Source organism: Ylistrum balloti, unplaced genomic scaffold, assembly GCF_031769215.1.
Source record: "Ylistrum balloti isolate Yb309-2 unplaced genomic scaffold, AGI_CSIRO_Ybal_v1 Utg370956, whole genome shotgun sequence".
NCBI lineage: Eukaryota > Metazoa > Mollusca > Bivalvia > Pectinida > Pectinidae > Ylistrum > Ylistrum balloti.
Window position 1 is genome coordinate 77,835 of NW_026782538.1, and position 15,776 is coordinate 93,610.

A 15,776-nucleotide genomic window follows, 5' to 3' on the forward strand; every position below is an offset into this window, starting at 1 on the left:
TGACGTTCAAACCACGAACTTAAATATGACACGGACTTCGACCTATGGATATTACATATTTATTAAATCCATGGTACAAACAAGAAACTGTCAGGGATGTCCATTCATAACTAGTGCCTAAATATCCCCACTAAACTTTTAATTTACTCTTGCTCATAGAGATCTGAGAACATTCCAAAAGCAAGTATCACTATTACTGTCTCATATAATGTAGGGTTCCACCATGTACGCAACCACACCCTTCACCCTCGCTTCACACCAAAAATGTCTTGGGTGATGTAGTGTATGCTCTTAGTTGGGATACTAACGTATAATAAATTAACTGTTGTTCTACACTATGTGATAAATCTTTATAAATTAATGATGGTGTTATGATTTCGCTTGTCCACATCTTTTGCCTTTGTTGACGATCCAAAACAACATTGTTTACAAACAGGATTCCGCGTCAAATGCCACGTGGAGGTGTGTCCTTTTCAACCAATCAAAATGGTCCAACACAGAAAATTTATAGTTCAAGGCCGGACGTACTCAACACGAACACGACAACAGATAAGGAAAACACTGACGCAGTGCATGATTTTATGTGGCGAAAAAGTTGCTGTTGTCCAGGAACTATCGGTGTTATACGTTTAACGTGCACATTTTAAACTGATAAAATGAGTGGGGACGGTCCTATTGATACAGATTCGGTAACTTTGACGCGGTATGTACTTGCCGAACAAAAAAAGCATCCTCAGGCGACCGGGGATTTCTCTCAGCTGATCAACTTTCTCCAGACGGCTGTGAAAGCTGTGTCGTCGGCTGTGAGGAAAGCGGGTATACACAAACTGTAAGTGTGTCAGATATATCTGGACGTAGATAGACTAACACTAAAGTAACCCACAGTTACATGAATTGAATATCAAATAGCTAGTTATCAACTTCAGGCAGATTGTCCTACAATAAGCCCAGGGGCCAACACAAAGTAGGGGATGGGACTATCGCCGACACGGACATAGATATAGATCTATACACGTGTTACGGACAATGATGTTTGCATTTTCACGGATGTGGATGGCTTATTAGAATTAAAAGTTATATAGTGACATTGATAATATTTTTTGTACTTGATTAGTTCCATCTTTCTCCATCTCAACTGCAGTGACTCGCAAGACTTGAATGACTCAACTACTAGTACTCGAGTCCTTGAGACAGGACTGTCATCCAGAAGATTCCAGTCAAAAATATCTGTACTTTTCTTTTTTCGGGTGACAACCAATTCACTGTCTGTTTCTTACTGATTATAAATGCCACAGATTTGGATGCTTCGCATTTTCCAATTGAAATGGTTTTGCCTTGGTTCAATGTTTTTTGTTTCTGTAACATAATCGAATGACTGTGTGATATATTGCTGGTATCTGCTCTTCTACCACTTCATGCCTTCTGGTTAAGAATGATGGAAGGTTCATTTCTTGTAACATTTGGGTCATGCTTCCTCTCTGGATTGGTAGCTTTTTGTTATAAATCTTGTGCATTTCATTTTCATATACTTTCTAAATTTGTTATCACTTTGATTGTATCTCAGATAACTGCTCCTTTTCCATGACTGAGCCCCAAACCCTCTTCCACATATCTGACTGGTAGATTTTTTCTGGGATAAACTCCAAAACAAAGATTGCAAAAAGAAATGACCTTGGCCCATATTTGATGTAGCTGGGGTCATCTTCATTATAGCACTCAAACAACTTCTGATGATCCAATATGCCTTGGATCATGATATCTGACTGGTAGGCTTTTAAAGAAATTGTACCATCCAAAACAACAGTGTTAAAGAGATTCAGTTAGATATAGATGACTTTTAACATTAAGAGATTGTTGCAAAGATGGTGCCTTCTTCAAAGTGAGGTTATTGGGAAAGAAAGGACTAATTGGTTAACTGACTGCTTCAAGACATTGAAATCAGAATTATTTTTCTAAATAAGTCCTGGTTACGTATTTCAACATGTCAATGAGTACTATGACACAGGAAAAAGCTTCACTCTGGATATTTCTGTACCAAAATTCAGATGAGTTACTGTTCAGAAGGCTGTTCAGCTCATAAAAGCCTTGTTGACAACTTATCAGTTAAGACAGTAATTCAATAGCTACATCTGACCACATGAGAATGAATTAATTCTGACCATACATGCCATTTGCTAGGAATCTTTGTTGACACTGAAAAGGCACACACCTTTTATATGTTAAAAGTGTTTCATCGACAATTACTTGTAAGGTCTCATACCAAAGGTTGTTAGGTAAACTCCTATACATGTACCATGGTTACTGAGCATCTCAACCCATTGGACATAAAAAGGAGTTAATAAAAGGCCACTGAAGCATTCACCTTCTTTCTGTTCACATTTTAGTAAAAATGGATCAAACTATAGATATAGAAAATGGTCAAAAGAGATTAAAACAAGAAAATAGGATCACCAAATAACAGTATGGACACATGTATTCCACTGCAGAGAACACACCTAGAATGACACTGCACACCCAAGATCCACAAAGAAGGTAATACATTACGGCCTATAGTGGACTATACTGGTTCCATTGGTTACACTGTCTCCAGGCCACTTGCAGATATTCTAGGACTCCTGATGGGAAAATCAGAACATCTTGTCAAAAATTTGAAATATTTTGCAGAAAGTTCATGTATGTCCACAGTGCTTATCCAAAGGGATCAGGAATTCATTTCACACAATGTAGTGTTTCTTTTCACCAACTAGCAAAGCACTAGGTTGGTATCATTCAGAGCTGCCGAGAGCAAGACCAGTCATGGCTAAAGAATACCAATCTCCATTCCTAAGACATCATGGATTTATTAGAATTTGTGCTTGCAACAACATACTTTTCCTTCCAAGATATCATCTATAATGGTTCGGCACAGCTATGGGCAGTCCATTGTCTCCCGATTGTGGCCAACTTACTCATGAAGTACCTGGAGAAAGGGGCTGTAGCCACAGCCCCAGGAAAATGCAAGTATAGTCTGTGGGAGCAGTATGTTGATGACATATTGGAAATAGTTAAAAAATGTATTTGACTGAGCATATCAATGCTATAGACACCATCAATAGCAGCAAATTCAATTGTTTAGGCCATTTGTTTGACATCCTCCAAGTAAAGAAAGATGACAATACTATCAAAGTGTTAGTCCATAGGAAAAAGACGTGTACGGATCGACCTTGATCACACCACCCCTTACACCAGAAGTTGAGTGTTATATGAACCTTGCTCAACAGATGTGAAACGATAGTCACAGAAGAACAAAACAAATATCAGAAACAAATCACATCCATAGTGCCATGAAAACATGTGGATACCCAGAAAATTAACAATAAGTTTTATAAAAGCAAAAAGACCAAGAGACGAAACATCACGGAGAAGAATAAATGAAAGGACAAGTAGTCAGTCCTTATATCAAAGGCTTGTCAGAAACCGTTCAGAGGATTTACTGTGGTTGTGATATTGTAACAGTCATGAAACCATACAAGTTTCTCCGAAGTATCCTAGTCCATCCTAAGATAAAACGCCCAAAGGAATGTCGCAGAATGCGTATACAAAATTGGATGCTGAAACTACAACACATCATATGTGGAAGAAACAGGCTGAAGATTCAAGGTCAAAGTAAATGAACATCAGAAAGACACAGAATCTCCAGAAAAACATTCACAGCAAAATCATATCATTGACTGGGAAAATTAAAAATAAACATTGACGCAAAAAAACAACTTTTTAGGTAGCTGGTTAAGGAAGCCATCTGGATATGCCACAGCATGCCAGTACTTTACAGGGACAAGATGGGCCACAGACTCTCGCACATCTATGACCAGTGTTAAACAAAGGGTAGCCGAATCGTCTACAGTACATTGTTACCATCTCAAGTATTCTTAGTTCTATAGCTTGTTTACACTCTCATCACACTATTTTCTACCTTAGTGTACAAAGGATTAAAATGCCGCTGAAAAAGTCGGTTGGATTCCTTACCATCTTGTACACTACATACGTCAGTTCTAGTACACTCCACACTGGTCATTTGTCTGATGAAAGTGACATTGTAGGCATCAAAATGTTACATCCAAATCTTCTACTGCTTGTGATAAGAACTTCTGTCCTATGACATTACAAACCAGAAGAAAATGTTACGAAATAAGAACAGCTGTACATTTTGAATGAGGTAAATGACATAAAAGGAAAAAAAAAATTGTATTCTTGTCCATGTATATCAAGTCTATGTCGTTTTTTTTTTTGAGAAATTACTTGACTGAATAAAAGTCCTTGTTTTCACCAAAATGAATTGGAGAGGGGCATTACAGGGACAGAATAACTCCTTTTTAAGTTGTATATCTAGTAAGATATGGATATATTTGAACAGATCAGGTGTATTTTATATAATTTTTCAAATTTAAACTTTTATCAAGTCATGCATTAAATGGGTCATGTTAAGTGTAGAGAAGCGATTGCAGGATGTTAACTTAAGTGGTTTTACCTTTAAGTATTTCAGAGTCATATACACTGATCTTTAAACACGTAGTTTGTCTAAGATTATTGATATTAAGGGAGAATATAGATCTGAAGTTGTACCCATCAAGGTAATTTATAACTGTATGAATGCTCTCTCCAAAAATTCTTGATATCCCATGGAAGAACTTGCATGGTCGCCATCTTCCTGTTCTAATGATTAATTGGTAAATTATAAAGAATATTATATTCTTTTAGATTCTACCATTTGTATCGTGATCATTCTAGGCATATTCATTCTACATCCCGCAAGTTTGATTTAATCAGTAAACAAAAACACCAGTGAAATCTGTGGGGTTTTTTCAGTAGTCTAACTACATGTAGTTTGATAATTGTTCACATGCAAGTAAAAGAAATCACACACTTCCCAGGTCTTCTTCAGCTATTGTTGACCTCCTTGGCAAGTAATGCTGACTGGCGAATATGAGTGTTGACCTCATTTTAAAATGTATTATCAGAAGATAAATTCAGCTAGAGATAAAACATTTTTCTCTCAATTAACCTGTAAGGTAAAATTTACTCTAAACTACGACTTCAATTCTACCAGTTGTAGAGTAATAATGCATGAGACAATGTAAATTTTGGTGATCTATAGTGAAGTTGACTTACTATAAACATGTTGCTCACTTAGAAAAGGCCATGATTTGAACCCAAAACATGAGATTGTCATCAGTAGCACACACTACACTGACAAGCACCACACTGATTGAACAAAGATTTGTATGTATTTCATACCTTTGGCTATTTTTGGTGACAATTACTTTATTTACAATTAATGAACAGCCAGTCTTGTGAGGAGCAGCACTGCCCATACTGCCAGCCCTCGATACTATTATCATTTCAGCAAATTCTTTGTACATTATAATTTCTTATCAACTGATATCAATGTTAAAGTTAAATTTGATGGATATTGTATCAGGAAAGATTGATGAAATCTGTTCAGCTCACTTTGATGAGACTCAACCAGTGGGCTCTTGCTCTATGTACAAAAGCCTAACTGCTAAAGGCTAACACCAAGGCTAGTGAGGTGACATGTACTCTTGCCTTTTATTTGTGCTTTGCACAGAGTTCCAAAATTCCAGTCACCACACTGGTTCTCAGAGTCTCACAAAGCTATGGCCCTTGTTTACTGTCTTGAGTCACCAGACTGATTCTCAGAGTCACATGAAGCTTTTGCCAGTGTTTACTCTCTTGAGTCACCACACTGATTATCAGAGTCACACAAAGCTGTGGACCTTGTCTACAGTCTTGAGTCACCACACTGGTTCTCAGTCACACAAAGCTCTCAAATTCATATGGAGTTACACCATTTGTTCACTATCCCTGCTCATGAGCCAAGAAACCAAGACTCACATTTTATTTAATTCCATAAAAGCAGGACTGATGACCCTTAATGACTCGTGGTCATCATCCCAGATGACCTATGACCCATGAATATTTTCACAGTAACTTGATAATTTAATTTGTATGTATATTGCCTCCTTGTTCCTGTGCCTTATGATACGAAGTACAAAATACAATTCAACATTTTCTATCGCACACAAAGTCATTATCAATTTCCGCATATACTTCTTGTCATTTCAGATATGGAATATCAGGATCAACCAATGTCACAGGAGATGAGGTTAAAAAGCTTGATGTCCTGTCCAATGATTTATTTATCAACATGCTGAAGTCCTCATTCCTCACCTGTCTTCTGGTGTCAGAGGAGAATGACAAGGCCATTATAGTGGAAACTGAAAAGCAGGTACAACTGTTACATAAAGAATGGATTGACACACAGAATGATATATTTTATTTCCCCAGTGAAGTAGGCACTGTTAGTGTTTAGGAGCCCTGGAATAAGTCTCATAGGCTAACTTAGTGTATACTCACTCAGGTATTTCAGTGGATTTAGAGTTTTGAATGTGCATTTTTTTTTCAATAACGTTTTGCTTAGAGAATTTGAATTTAGGGGGAAAAACACACAGAAAAAATTGCTCTTGTTTTTTCTTAAATCTTTCTGAGTATGATTTTCGGTTGAAATATCTTAACTATTTAAACAGCACCAGCATGAACCATATGAAAGCTTTATTAGGAATAGACTCCTCAGCATCTGATCTGAGGTAGACAGATATCTATAATGTTGTAGCTTTGTTATTGGTGTGTTATTGCTCCCAATAGTTCCACGTTGCTATCTTAATAAAACTGCCTAGGACAAAAATTCACAGGTAATTACTTCATGTCACTATCAGAGGAACTTAACATTCCTATGTAACTTCTACCCAAATCTCCACTGAAGCAAGGCCAGCTGTGAAACTTATACACAGCCAGCGATGCATGTCTATAGTGGTTATCCTGATTAATGACAGACCCTGTTTAGTTCCTTACGGAAATTTCTTTTTCCTTCTATGTGATAGTACTATGTATATGATGTATATGTAGCGAGATGATAATAGTACATTTGTACGATGAAAGCTAATTCTCCTGACCACTGACTGTAATATAATCGTCATTCACAGTAACATTTGACCAAATTTGTAAGACACAGACAGTTATTGTGTTTTACAGAAATGCAATGTAGATCTATTTTCTCACTGACTTTATCAACTTATCCGTATTTCTGATGATTAACTAATTGCATCTTAATTAATGATTTGATATAAAGACTTAAGGTTTTGAAAGGCAGAAGATCATGGTCATTGTTCAAATACCTAGTATTATAGTTATAGAGGATGGGAATACAAGTTTGTACTGTGATTTATCCAGTGTTATGTTGAATGGGATTTGATTATATCTACAATTAGTTTGTAAATTTTCTTTATTGTAAACAAAGGTTTTAGGTCGATGTTGTCCCAGATTATGGTGAATATATATTGTCTACAGTGTTTTGAGATAAATAATTGTAATTTAAGTTAGTACACATTAAGGTAAAGGATCAATTCACTCGTTTTCTGTTTCCAGGGGAAGTACATTGTGGCCTTTGACCCCTTGGATGGGTCATCCAACATCGACTGTTTAGTGTCCATTGGATCTATTTTCTCCATTTACAAGAAGGTATAGTATCTTTACTTAGTGTTTCATGCTCTACTACTAAAATATGGCCTGATTTCATAAAATGTACCTGTTTATATCTCGATGTGTTCACTCATAGGTAGGTTATTTGTTTTTATGGTGGATCGGAGTTTAAGTACCTCAGAAATATGATACAATATAGACAACCAGGTCCCCTTGTGTGTAAAATACATACAATGTTGCATGCTTTAGTAGATTAACATTTCTTTATTTTCAAATACTTGTTATCAATCTGTTATGTCTTTGTGTGGGTGTATACTCGCACATAAAAGTTAGTAAAATTCTTTTTAAAAGGAAAAAGTGAAAACTTAATTATCATGCTAAAGTGCACACTTTTGAAGGTGTACATGTATACTCATATTTTCAGATAAGATCTGACGTAAGTGCTCCACGTGGAACAATTCCTTGAGTGTATATCCCTCCATACATACTGTCTTAATACAGTGAAACTTTTCTAATCAGAGATCTGCATATCACAATGAGGTCATCTGATTTCTGACTCGTACATTGTGACCCATTGATCTGTGGGACATTGTGACCCATTGATCTGTGGGACATTGTGACACATTGGCCTGTAGGACATTATGACACAGTTGTCTGTAGGACATTGTGGTACATTGGTCTGTAGGACATCATGACACATTGATCTGTAGGACATTGTGACACATCGGTCTGTAGGATATTGTGACACATTCATCTGCAGGACCTTTGTTGTGTCTTCAGCATAGTGTCATAGGATCAAAGTTTCACTGTACTAAACATTTCTACCAGCACTTTCTCAGCTTTAAGTTCATTTGTGTTGATCTCTATACATACAAAGATATCATTGGCTGCAGTTCCAGAAGCATGATGTTATAACCACCATTTTAATGCCTGTTTTTTTAAATGGTATACATGAAGATCTCTGATAGTTTAATGTTATACATATATCTAAACTATTTTTCAGTGAAAAATAAAAAACATTTTGCAGTCAAAAAAATAGTGCTGTACATTTGAGCATGAAGCTTTGTATCATTCAGCTGTTTTTATGTGTTTGTTTTAAATATGTGTTTTGTACAGTTGATTTGTGAAGACGTGCCCTTTTGCCGTGATGAAGCTTATCAAATTGCTCTTTGAAATAGTTAAAAAGGTTGCCATTTACATATTCTAGTAGATACAGTTGGATGTTTCACAGGTGTGTGAGAGAAATAACAACAAAATGAAAGGCCTTATTGGACTAGTTTCAAAGTTACATGGTATCTCTTCATACCCAAGTAACTATAAATACGCAACATTACCTTCCATTTGAAATAGTATGTCTATCATTGGCAAATTTATGAAAAAAATCTTAAGTATTTTTTTTTGAGGGGGTGGGAGGGTGGTTGTATATTTTTTTTTCAAATTATTCATTGATTTACTTTCCTCTGACACAGAAAACTAAGGAAAAAAATCAACGGTTCTCTTAACTAGACAATGGTTAATTTTGTAATTTATTGCCAAGGTATCGATTTTTCAAACTCCACATGGCTTTTTAATACATTTCTTAAATATATTTATGTAAGAAAGTTTTTATTCCTTAATATCATGTACATCAGTTTCAACTGGAAAAATTTCTGCTTAGTAAAGCATTAGCTATTTTATATTGTTGTAATAGGAAAACAAATTTAGTAATAAAAAAATTACAATTTCATACCTAGTCGCACTGCTTTATTATTAATACATTACTTAAAGAAAAATGCTGCCTTGGAAATGCAAACACATCGTTTCATAATTATGAATTACTGACACAGGTATCTTGTTTTAAATTCCTGTATGTAGACAAGATCTTACTCAAGCTATGAAAATAGAAATTAGTTGAAATGAGTCAATGCCTGTGATTATAACTTGTACATATATTATTTGTATATATAGAAGTGCCCATAAACAATTTCCGAGAGTTTTAAAATGGTATTGCAGTGTCCATCCTATCCAAGCTATCAAGTGTGTTATTTTAAACTTAGTAGGCTTTATTATGCAATTACTGGTATATTACAGTGTATTGTGTTTTCTAAAAGTGACAGTCCAATTAGACGCATTACAAAGAGTTATTGCCCTTTCTTATGGTATAGTTTGTTGAATATGTTTCAATGCAATCCTTTTATGTTAGTGGTTACTTTTGAATAGAGTTAATGAGCTTGATTTATTTATAGCAATAGTATATTATTATCATTCAATATATCAAATAATGAATTTTTTGGGGAAAATTTTTGTCACAAGCTTCAAAGTAGGGGTATTAGCAAGATTAAATTAAAAGTTGTAGTTGTTTGAAACACAATACCTAATATTACAGAAAGTAGGTCATTTAATATTTAAAAGTCACTCATTTGTATTCCTTATGTTGTGTGGAAATATTACAGATTTATAAAACATCAGGATGTATTTGTAAGTTGTTTACTTAATTACAGACGGATGACTCTCCTGTAACGGAGGCTGATGCTCTACAACCGGGAAATCAACTTGTTGCCGCGGGTTATGCACTTTATGGTAGTGCCACCATGATTGTACTCTCAATAGGAAATGACTGTGTCAACGGCTTTATGTTGGATCCTGTAAGTATATCGGTTTCCAGGGTGTATCTTGTACACAATGTCACTTATGATTAATACCCCATCCCCTTCAAACTTAGTTATGTTAATCACTTTGCCTGTTTTAGGTACATGTGTTCATGCATACAAATATTTACTTAAATGTACTCGAGATATCTCTTGAACCCCAGGACAAAATTATTTTTTTATTCACACAATAGCATCATACCAAATTACCATACTGTTAAATTATAAACCACCTTAGATTTTGATAGTCAAGGTTAAAGGTCAGAGGTCACACCTGACCACTTTTGAAATTTAAAAAAACTTGTGTAGAAGATATCTCATGAACCCCTCCAGCCTTCAGTTTAACTTTTTTTATACAACCATTGCAAAACATGTTATTACATTCTAGGAATACCTACATAGTCTCGTAGATAACCTCATACCTTCGCTCACCTGTTTTGGGTATTGACACCCTAACGTCTGAGTCAAAGGTGAGTGTATTACCAAAGCACCCCCAAATGTTGTACAATGTATATTGTACTATAGACGTGAGAGGGATCAGACATTAATTACCTGTATTTATTACCACAGGCTATTGGGGAGTTCATTCTTACCAATCCTAACATCACAATCAAGCCCAGAGGAAAAATCTTCTCCATTAATGAAGGTTATGCCAAGTTTTGGGACGAGCCTACAGCAGAGTATGTCAAGCGGAAGAAGTACCCAGAGGTGAGATAAACTTACATGAGAAATCATGCAGATCGATTAATAGTTTTGATCACTGATTGGCCTCATGCTAGCTTTTGGCAGAGTTGTGTCATTTCACTCATAGCATTGCTAAACAAGTTAGTTATGAAAGTAGCATACTTGGGGAACATGTTTCACGTCTGATAAGAATTGTACTGTCATGAATATTGATTTAGAATCGGTCACCTCTGTGTAATGTAGAAAGAGATATCTCAACCTGGCAGAAATATATAGTCTTTTACATGTACTGAACTTTAGTGCTTTTATATTATTCCAAGGTTTAGATTTTCTTCGTGTATTGGAGTCGTTATATTTCTCCTTTTGTCGGTTTCCAATTAATATATAAACCAGAGATATCATCAACAACATGTTAAATTTGAGACAAAACACATATCATCTTATACAGAAAGTGAAATATTTTCAATGTTATAGACTGGTAAACCATATGGAGCTCGGTACATAGGATCTATGGTAGCAGATGTTCACAGAACATTGGTGTACGGTGGAATATTCATGTATCCAGCCACCTCTGAGTCTCCCAAGGGAAAGGTGAGAGTTGATGTTGATGGTTTTACCAATTTAAACAATTCCTTCAGTTTTAATAATGACATATAGAACATATATATGTGTCAAGTTATGTTTCTTTCTTTCATTTAGTGTGTACTGCAAAGTAGATGTTCATGTTCTAGGGTGCAGAAAATTCACATAATTGTGACAGTACAGGACTGAATAATTGAACAGACTATTATAGGACTTATTTTACCAGTCACATATTGTATATCTACAAGGCATTAATTATATAATTTATTGACCTAATGCCAGATGCATACCTCATATAACCCTCCATGTATATCATTGTGACATCAGTACCATTACTTATATTTATCATACTCATAAAACCACTGCCTTGTAAGTCTTTATTTTTGCGAGCCTTGGTGAGAGTTGCATTTTGACACATTTTTAAAGTAAAAATGTGAAGGACAAAGTAAAATAGAGGCAGCACCTTTTTACTGTACCATTTTCAAGTTATGACATAACCTTATTGTCCATATTATCATTATGATATCTCAATTAATTTTTCACTGGTGCAGGATGTGTTACACTAGTGACATCTACACTTAAATATTACAAGGGGGAATACAGTGGATAACAGGCGGATTACTGCTTGTATGTGATATACTATTGTATATACAATATGTCCAATGTCTTAACACTTGTTACTAAAAATTTAGGATTTAGGCTTATTATGAGACAATGAAATAAGAATCTTTTTATCTTTACTGAACACAAATATTTATAAGTTGTGTTATTACCAGACATGGGTTATGTCAGATAAATACAATAGTTATGTATGGGATCAGCTTATTACCAGACATTGGCTTATTGTCAGATAAATACGATAGTTATGTATGGGATCAGCTTATTACCAGACATTGGCTTATTGTCAGATAAATACGATAGTTATGTATGGGATCAGCTTATTACCAGACATCGGCTTATTGTCAGATAAATACAATAGTTATGTATGGGATCAGCTTATTACCAGACATTGGCTTATTGTCAGATAAATACGATAGTTATGTATGGGATCAGCTTATTACCAGACATCGGCTTATTGTCAGATAAATACAATAGTTATGTATGGGATCAGCTTATTACCAGACATCGGCTTATTGTCAGATAAATACAATAGTTATGTATGGGATCAGCTTATTACCAGACATTGGCTTATTGTCAGATAAATACGATAGTTATGTATGGGATCAGCTTATTACCAGGTATTGTCTTATTGTCAGATAAATACGATAGTTATGTATGGGATCAGCTTATTACCAGACATTGGCTTATTGTCAGATAAATACAATAGTTATGTATGGGATCAGCTTATTACCAGACATTGGCTTATTGTCAGATAAATACGATAGTTATGTATGGGATCAGCTTATTACCAGGTATTGTCTTATTGTCAGATAAATACAATAGTTATGTATGGGATCAGCTTATTACCAGACATTGGCTTATTGTCAGATAAATACAATAGTTATGTATGGGATCAGCTTATTACCAGGTATTGGCTTATTGTCAGATAAATACAATAGTTATGTATGGGATCAGCTTATTACCAGGTATTGCCTTATTGTCAGATAAATATGGTACATGTATTATAAACTATATAAATACCCTTTTGTCTGATGCTTAGTCTTATTTTCTGTTGTCCAGCTGCGTCTGCTTTACGAGAGCAATCCGATGGCATTTATCATAGAGCAAGCCGGAGGCATGGCCATTACTGGAAAAGAGAGAATCCTGGATATACAGCCGACTTCTATTCACCAGAGATGTCCTGTCTTTATGGGTTCTAAAGAGGATGTTCAGGAAGTGTCAGACCTCTATAGTCAGCTCTCTTAAAGCAACACTACAGCACTTTGTAACCCTGCCAGACTGAATAGTGGGTTCAGCACAGATTAAGGCATAGCTGCAATCTTCTTTTTACTTCTTATTTTTAGGGATCAGGGGGTGGGGGAGATCTAAGAGTCTTCTCAATTGGAAGTGAAATCCTGGTTAGCAATATATTACTTGTCTAGAAAGAACTTCTCTTTAGCTGGATCAGTTGAGCATCAGACTAGTCAGCGTGAGGTCACAGGTTTGAATCCTAACAGAGACATTGTAATAAATAATGACCTCTGTTACACTGACCTCCATGTAGGGACTCGGGAATAACACTGTAACCCCTGGAAATTGGAGGACAAGATATTTCCTGGAGGAAGATTTTGTAACTCTAGTAGATAGTAGCCGCAATATACCACTCAGCTAGACAGAACTTCTCTTTACTGAGCTTGAGGTGTTAGGTTTTTATCCAAGCCAAGGCATTGGAATGAACAATGACCTCTTAGAAAAATGCATTTATTAACCTTTTGATAAACTTACAATTTACCTTAAAATTTCATGTTTGAAGCTATGCTTTCTTAAGTGGATTTTTAAAGTTTGAATGATCAGGAATTTTTACTTACAATTAGTGACTTAAAGTCAGATATGGCTGGTTTACTTCTGTTTATCCATCTAGATGAGGATACAGAAAACCTGAAATCTAAGTTAGAGTTTAATGGTAGTTAATATTAATTACCAAGGTTTTAGTTACTTTAGTTCTGAGCTTCCAGCTAGTAGTTGTATATTTTTGGGGGATTTTATATTCTATATATTAGAATTAAATATATAGGCTGTTTAGTTGTAGACTTCTTCCAAAGGAAATTGTTACATTGTGTATATAATGATGAATGAGATAGAGTCTAATACTATGATAGAGAAGGGATACATTCCACACTATAGATCTATATACTTCCTTTGGTAAAGATTGAGAGGACAATTAACTGGTTGTATTCCTACTTTTTTTTCTGTCTAACTGTACAAACTTTGTCTAATCCAAGACACATATACACTGCCATGGGGAGATCAACCCAGTTGGTTTTTTTCAAACAAGTCAGGCTGTTTTTATTAGCAATATCACCTATCATTTATTTGTAGATTGTCAGTTGACTTGTTTTACAGGTAAATGGAGCTGTACAATGTAGATTGGTGTATTTCAAGTGATATTTATTTCTGTATTCATACCTGTAAGAGTTAAGTAACAGATTAAAGTGTAAATGTATTATACACTTAAAAATGAGATCTCACAACCAAGGTTAATAAGATAGCAAATAAAATCACTTGAAATACAGGTAATCTACTGTACATTCAAGTGCCATGATTGTGTAACATATTTTGTTTGTTTTAGGTTTTAACTTGTCAGGACTATTTAGATCATCTAAAAAAACATGAATTTTGATATAACGATGATACCTTCTCTGTTTTAAATATGTAGTTCTTACATGTCAGTAACTCAAATCTTATAACAGAATGGGATGTTAAGTACCATCAGTATGTCACTGTTTCTCCTGGCTCAGTAATAACAGCATGGCATGTTAAGTACCATCAGTGATGTCACTGTTTCTCCTGACTCAGTGATAACAGTATGACATGTTAAGTACCATCAGTGATGTCACTGTTTCTCATGACTCAGTAATAACAGTATGGCATGTTAAGTACCATCAGTGATGTCACTGTTTCTCCTGGCTCAGTAATAACAGTATGGCATGTTAAGTACCATCAGTGATGTCACTGTTTCTCCTGGCTCAGTAATAACAGCATGGCATGTTAAGTACCATCAGTGATGTCACTGTTTCTCCTGACTCAGTAATAACAGTATGACATGTTAAGTACCATCAGTGATGTCACTGTTTCTCCTGTAATAACAGCATGGCAGTAATATGTCAGACTCATTAATAACACTATGACATTTTAAGTACCATCAGTGATGTCACTGTTTCTCCTGGCTGTAAATACATCTCAGACTTGTTATACTGATGCAGGTTTGTAAACTACACTCCAGGTATATTGTACTTGCGTGGGTGTAAGTTTGCGTTGCAGCATTAATTGGATGCATAATGACAAGATTATAAGAAGATTGAGAAAATGCATGAAAACAGAGAGAAACACAAAGCAACAGTATGATTGATTTCTATCAGAAAAAGATGGTTCAATTGTTACACATTATGCTGATGAAGTGTCGGATTCATTCCTTATTTTCCTTAATGTTTGTTTGATACATTAATCTTACATTGAAATCCTGGTGTTCAGAGATATTTAACACTGACAATATATACTTGGACAAAGTTATTTCTCATTCTTTGTTTGATAACCAAATCATGATATTGAAATCCTGGTTTTCCAAAAGAATTGATTAATTAGCAATGACAAAACTACGACAATGTTGTTCATGTTGGATACATGTTGATGGCCTGAAAATATAAACAAAGATGTTATAACAGTTTCTGTTTCCTTGGGATTAGTACA

At 35.1% G+C, this 15,776-nt stretch overlaps 1 protein-coding gene across 1 annotated transcript; it reads left to right on the forward strand.

The window, feature by feature from the left end:
- The first annotated feature begins 537 nt into the window (after positions 1 to 537).
- On the forward strand, positions 538 to 15,163 carry LOC132559713 (fructose-1,6-bisphosphatase 1-like). Its single transcript, XM_060224335.1, has 8 exons — positions 538 to 829; positions 6,124 to 6,286; positions 7,483 to 7,575; positions 7,961 to 7,972; positions 10,017 to 10,160; positions 10,734 to 10,871; positions 11,322 to 11,438; positions 13,110 to 15,163. Exons 1-8 carry the CDS (start codon positions 657 to 659, stop codon positions 13,293 to 13,295), a joined length of 1,026 nt encoding a protein of 341 aa, XP_060080318.1. The 5' UTR covers positions 538 to 656; the 3' UTR covers positions 13,296 to 15,163.
- Positions 15,164 to 15,776: the final 613 nt, after the last annotated feature.

Bases quoted from the DNA above. Each gene is read 5' to 3' on its own strand.
- LOC132559713 (XM_060224335.1), top strand. From the start codon at position 657: ATGAGTGGGGACGGTCCTATTGATACAGATTCGGTAACTTTGACGCGG. The intron at 830-6,123 runs GTAAGTGTGTCA...TTGTCATTTCAG, and splicing joins AAAGCGGGTATACACAAACT to ATATGGAATATCAGGATCAA. The intron at 11,439-13,109 runs GTGAGAGTTGAT...TCTGTTGTCCAG, and splicing joins CTGAGTCTCCCAAGGGAAAG to CTGCGTCTGCTTTACGAGAG.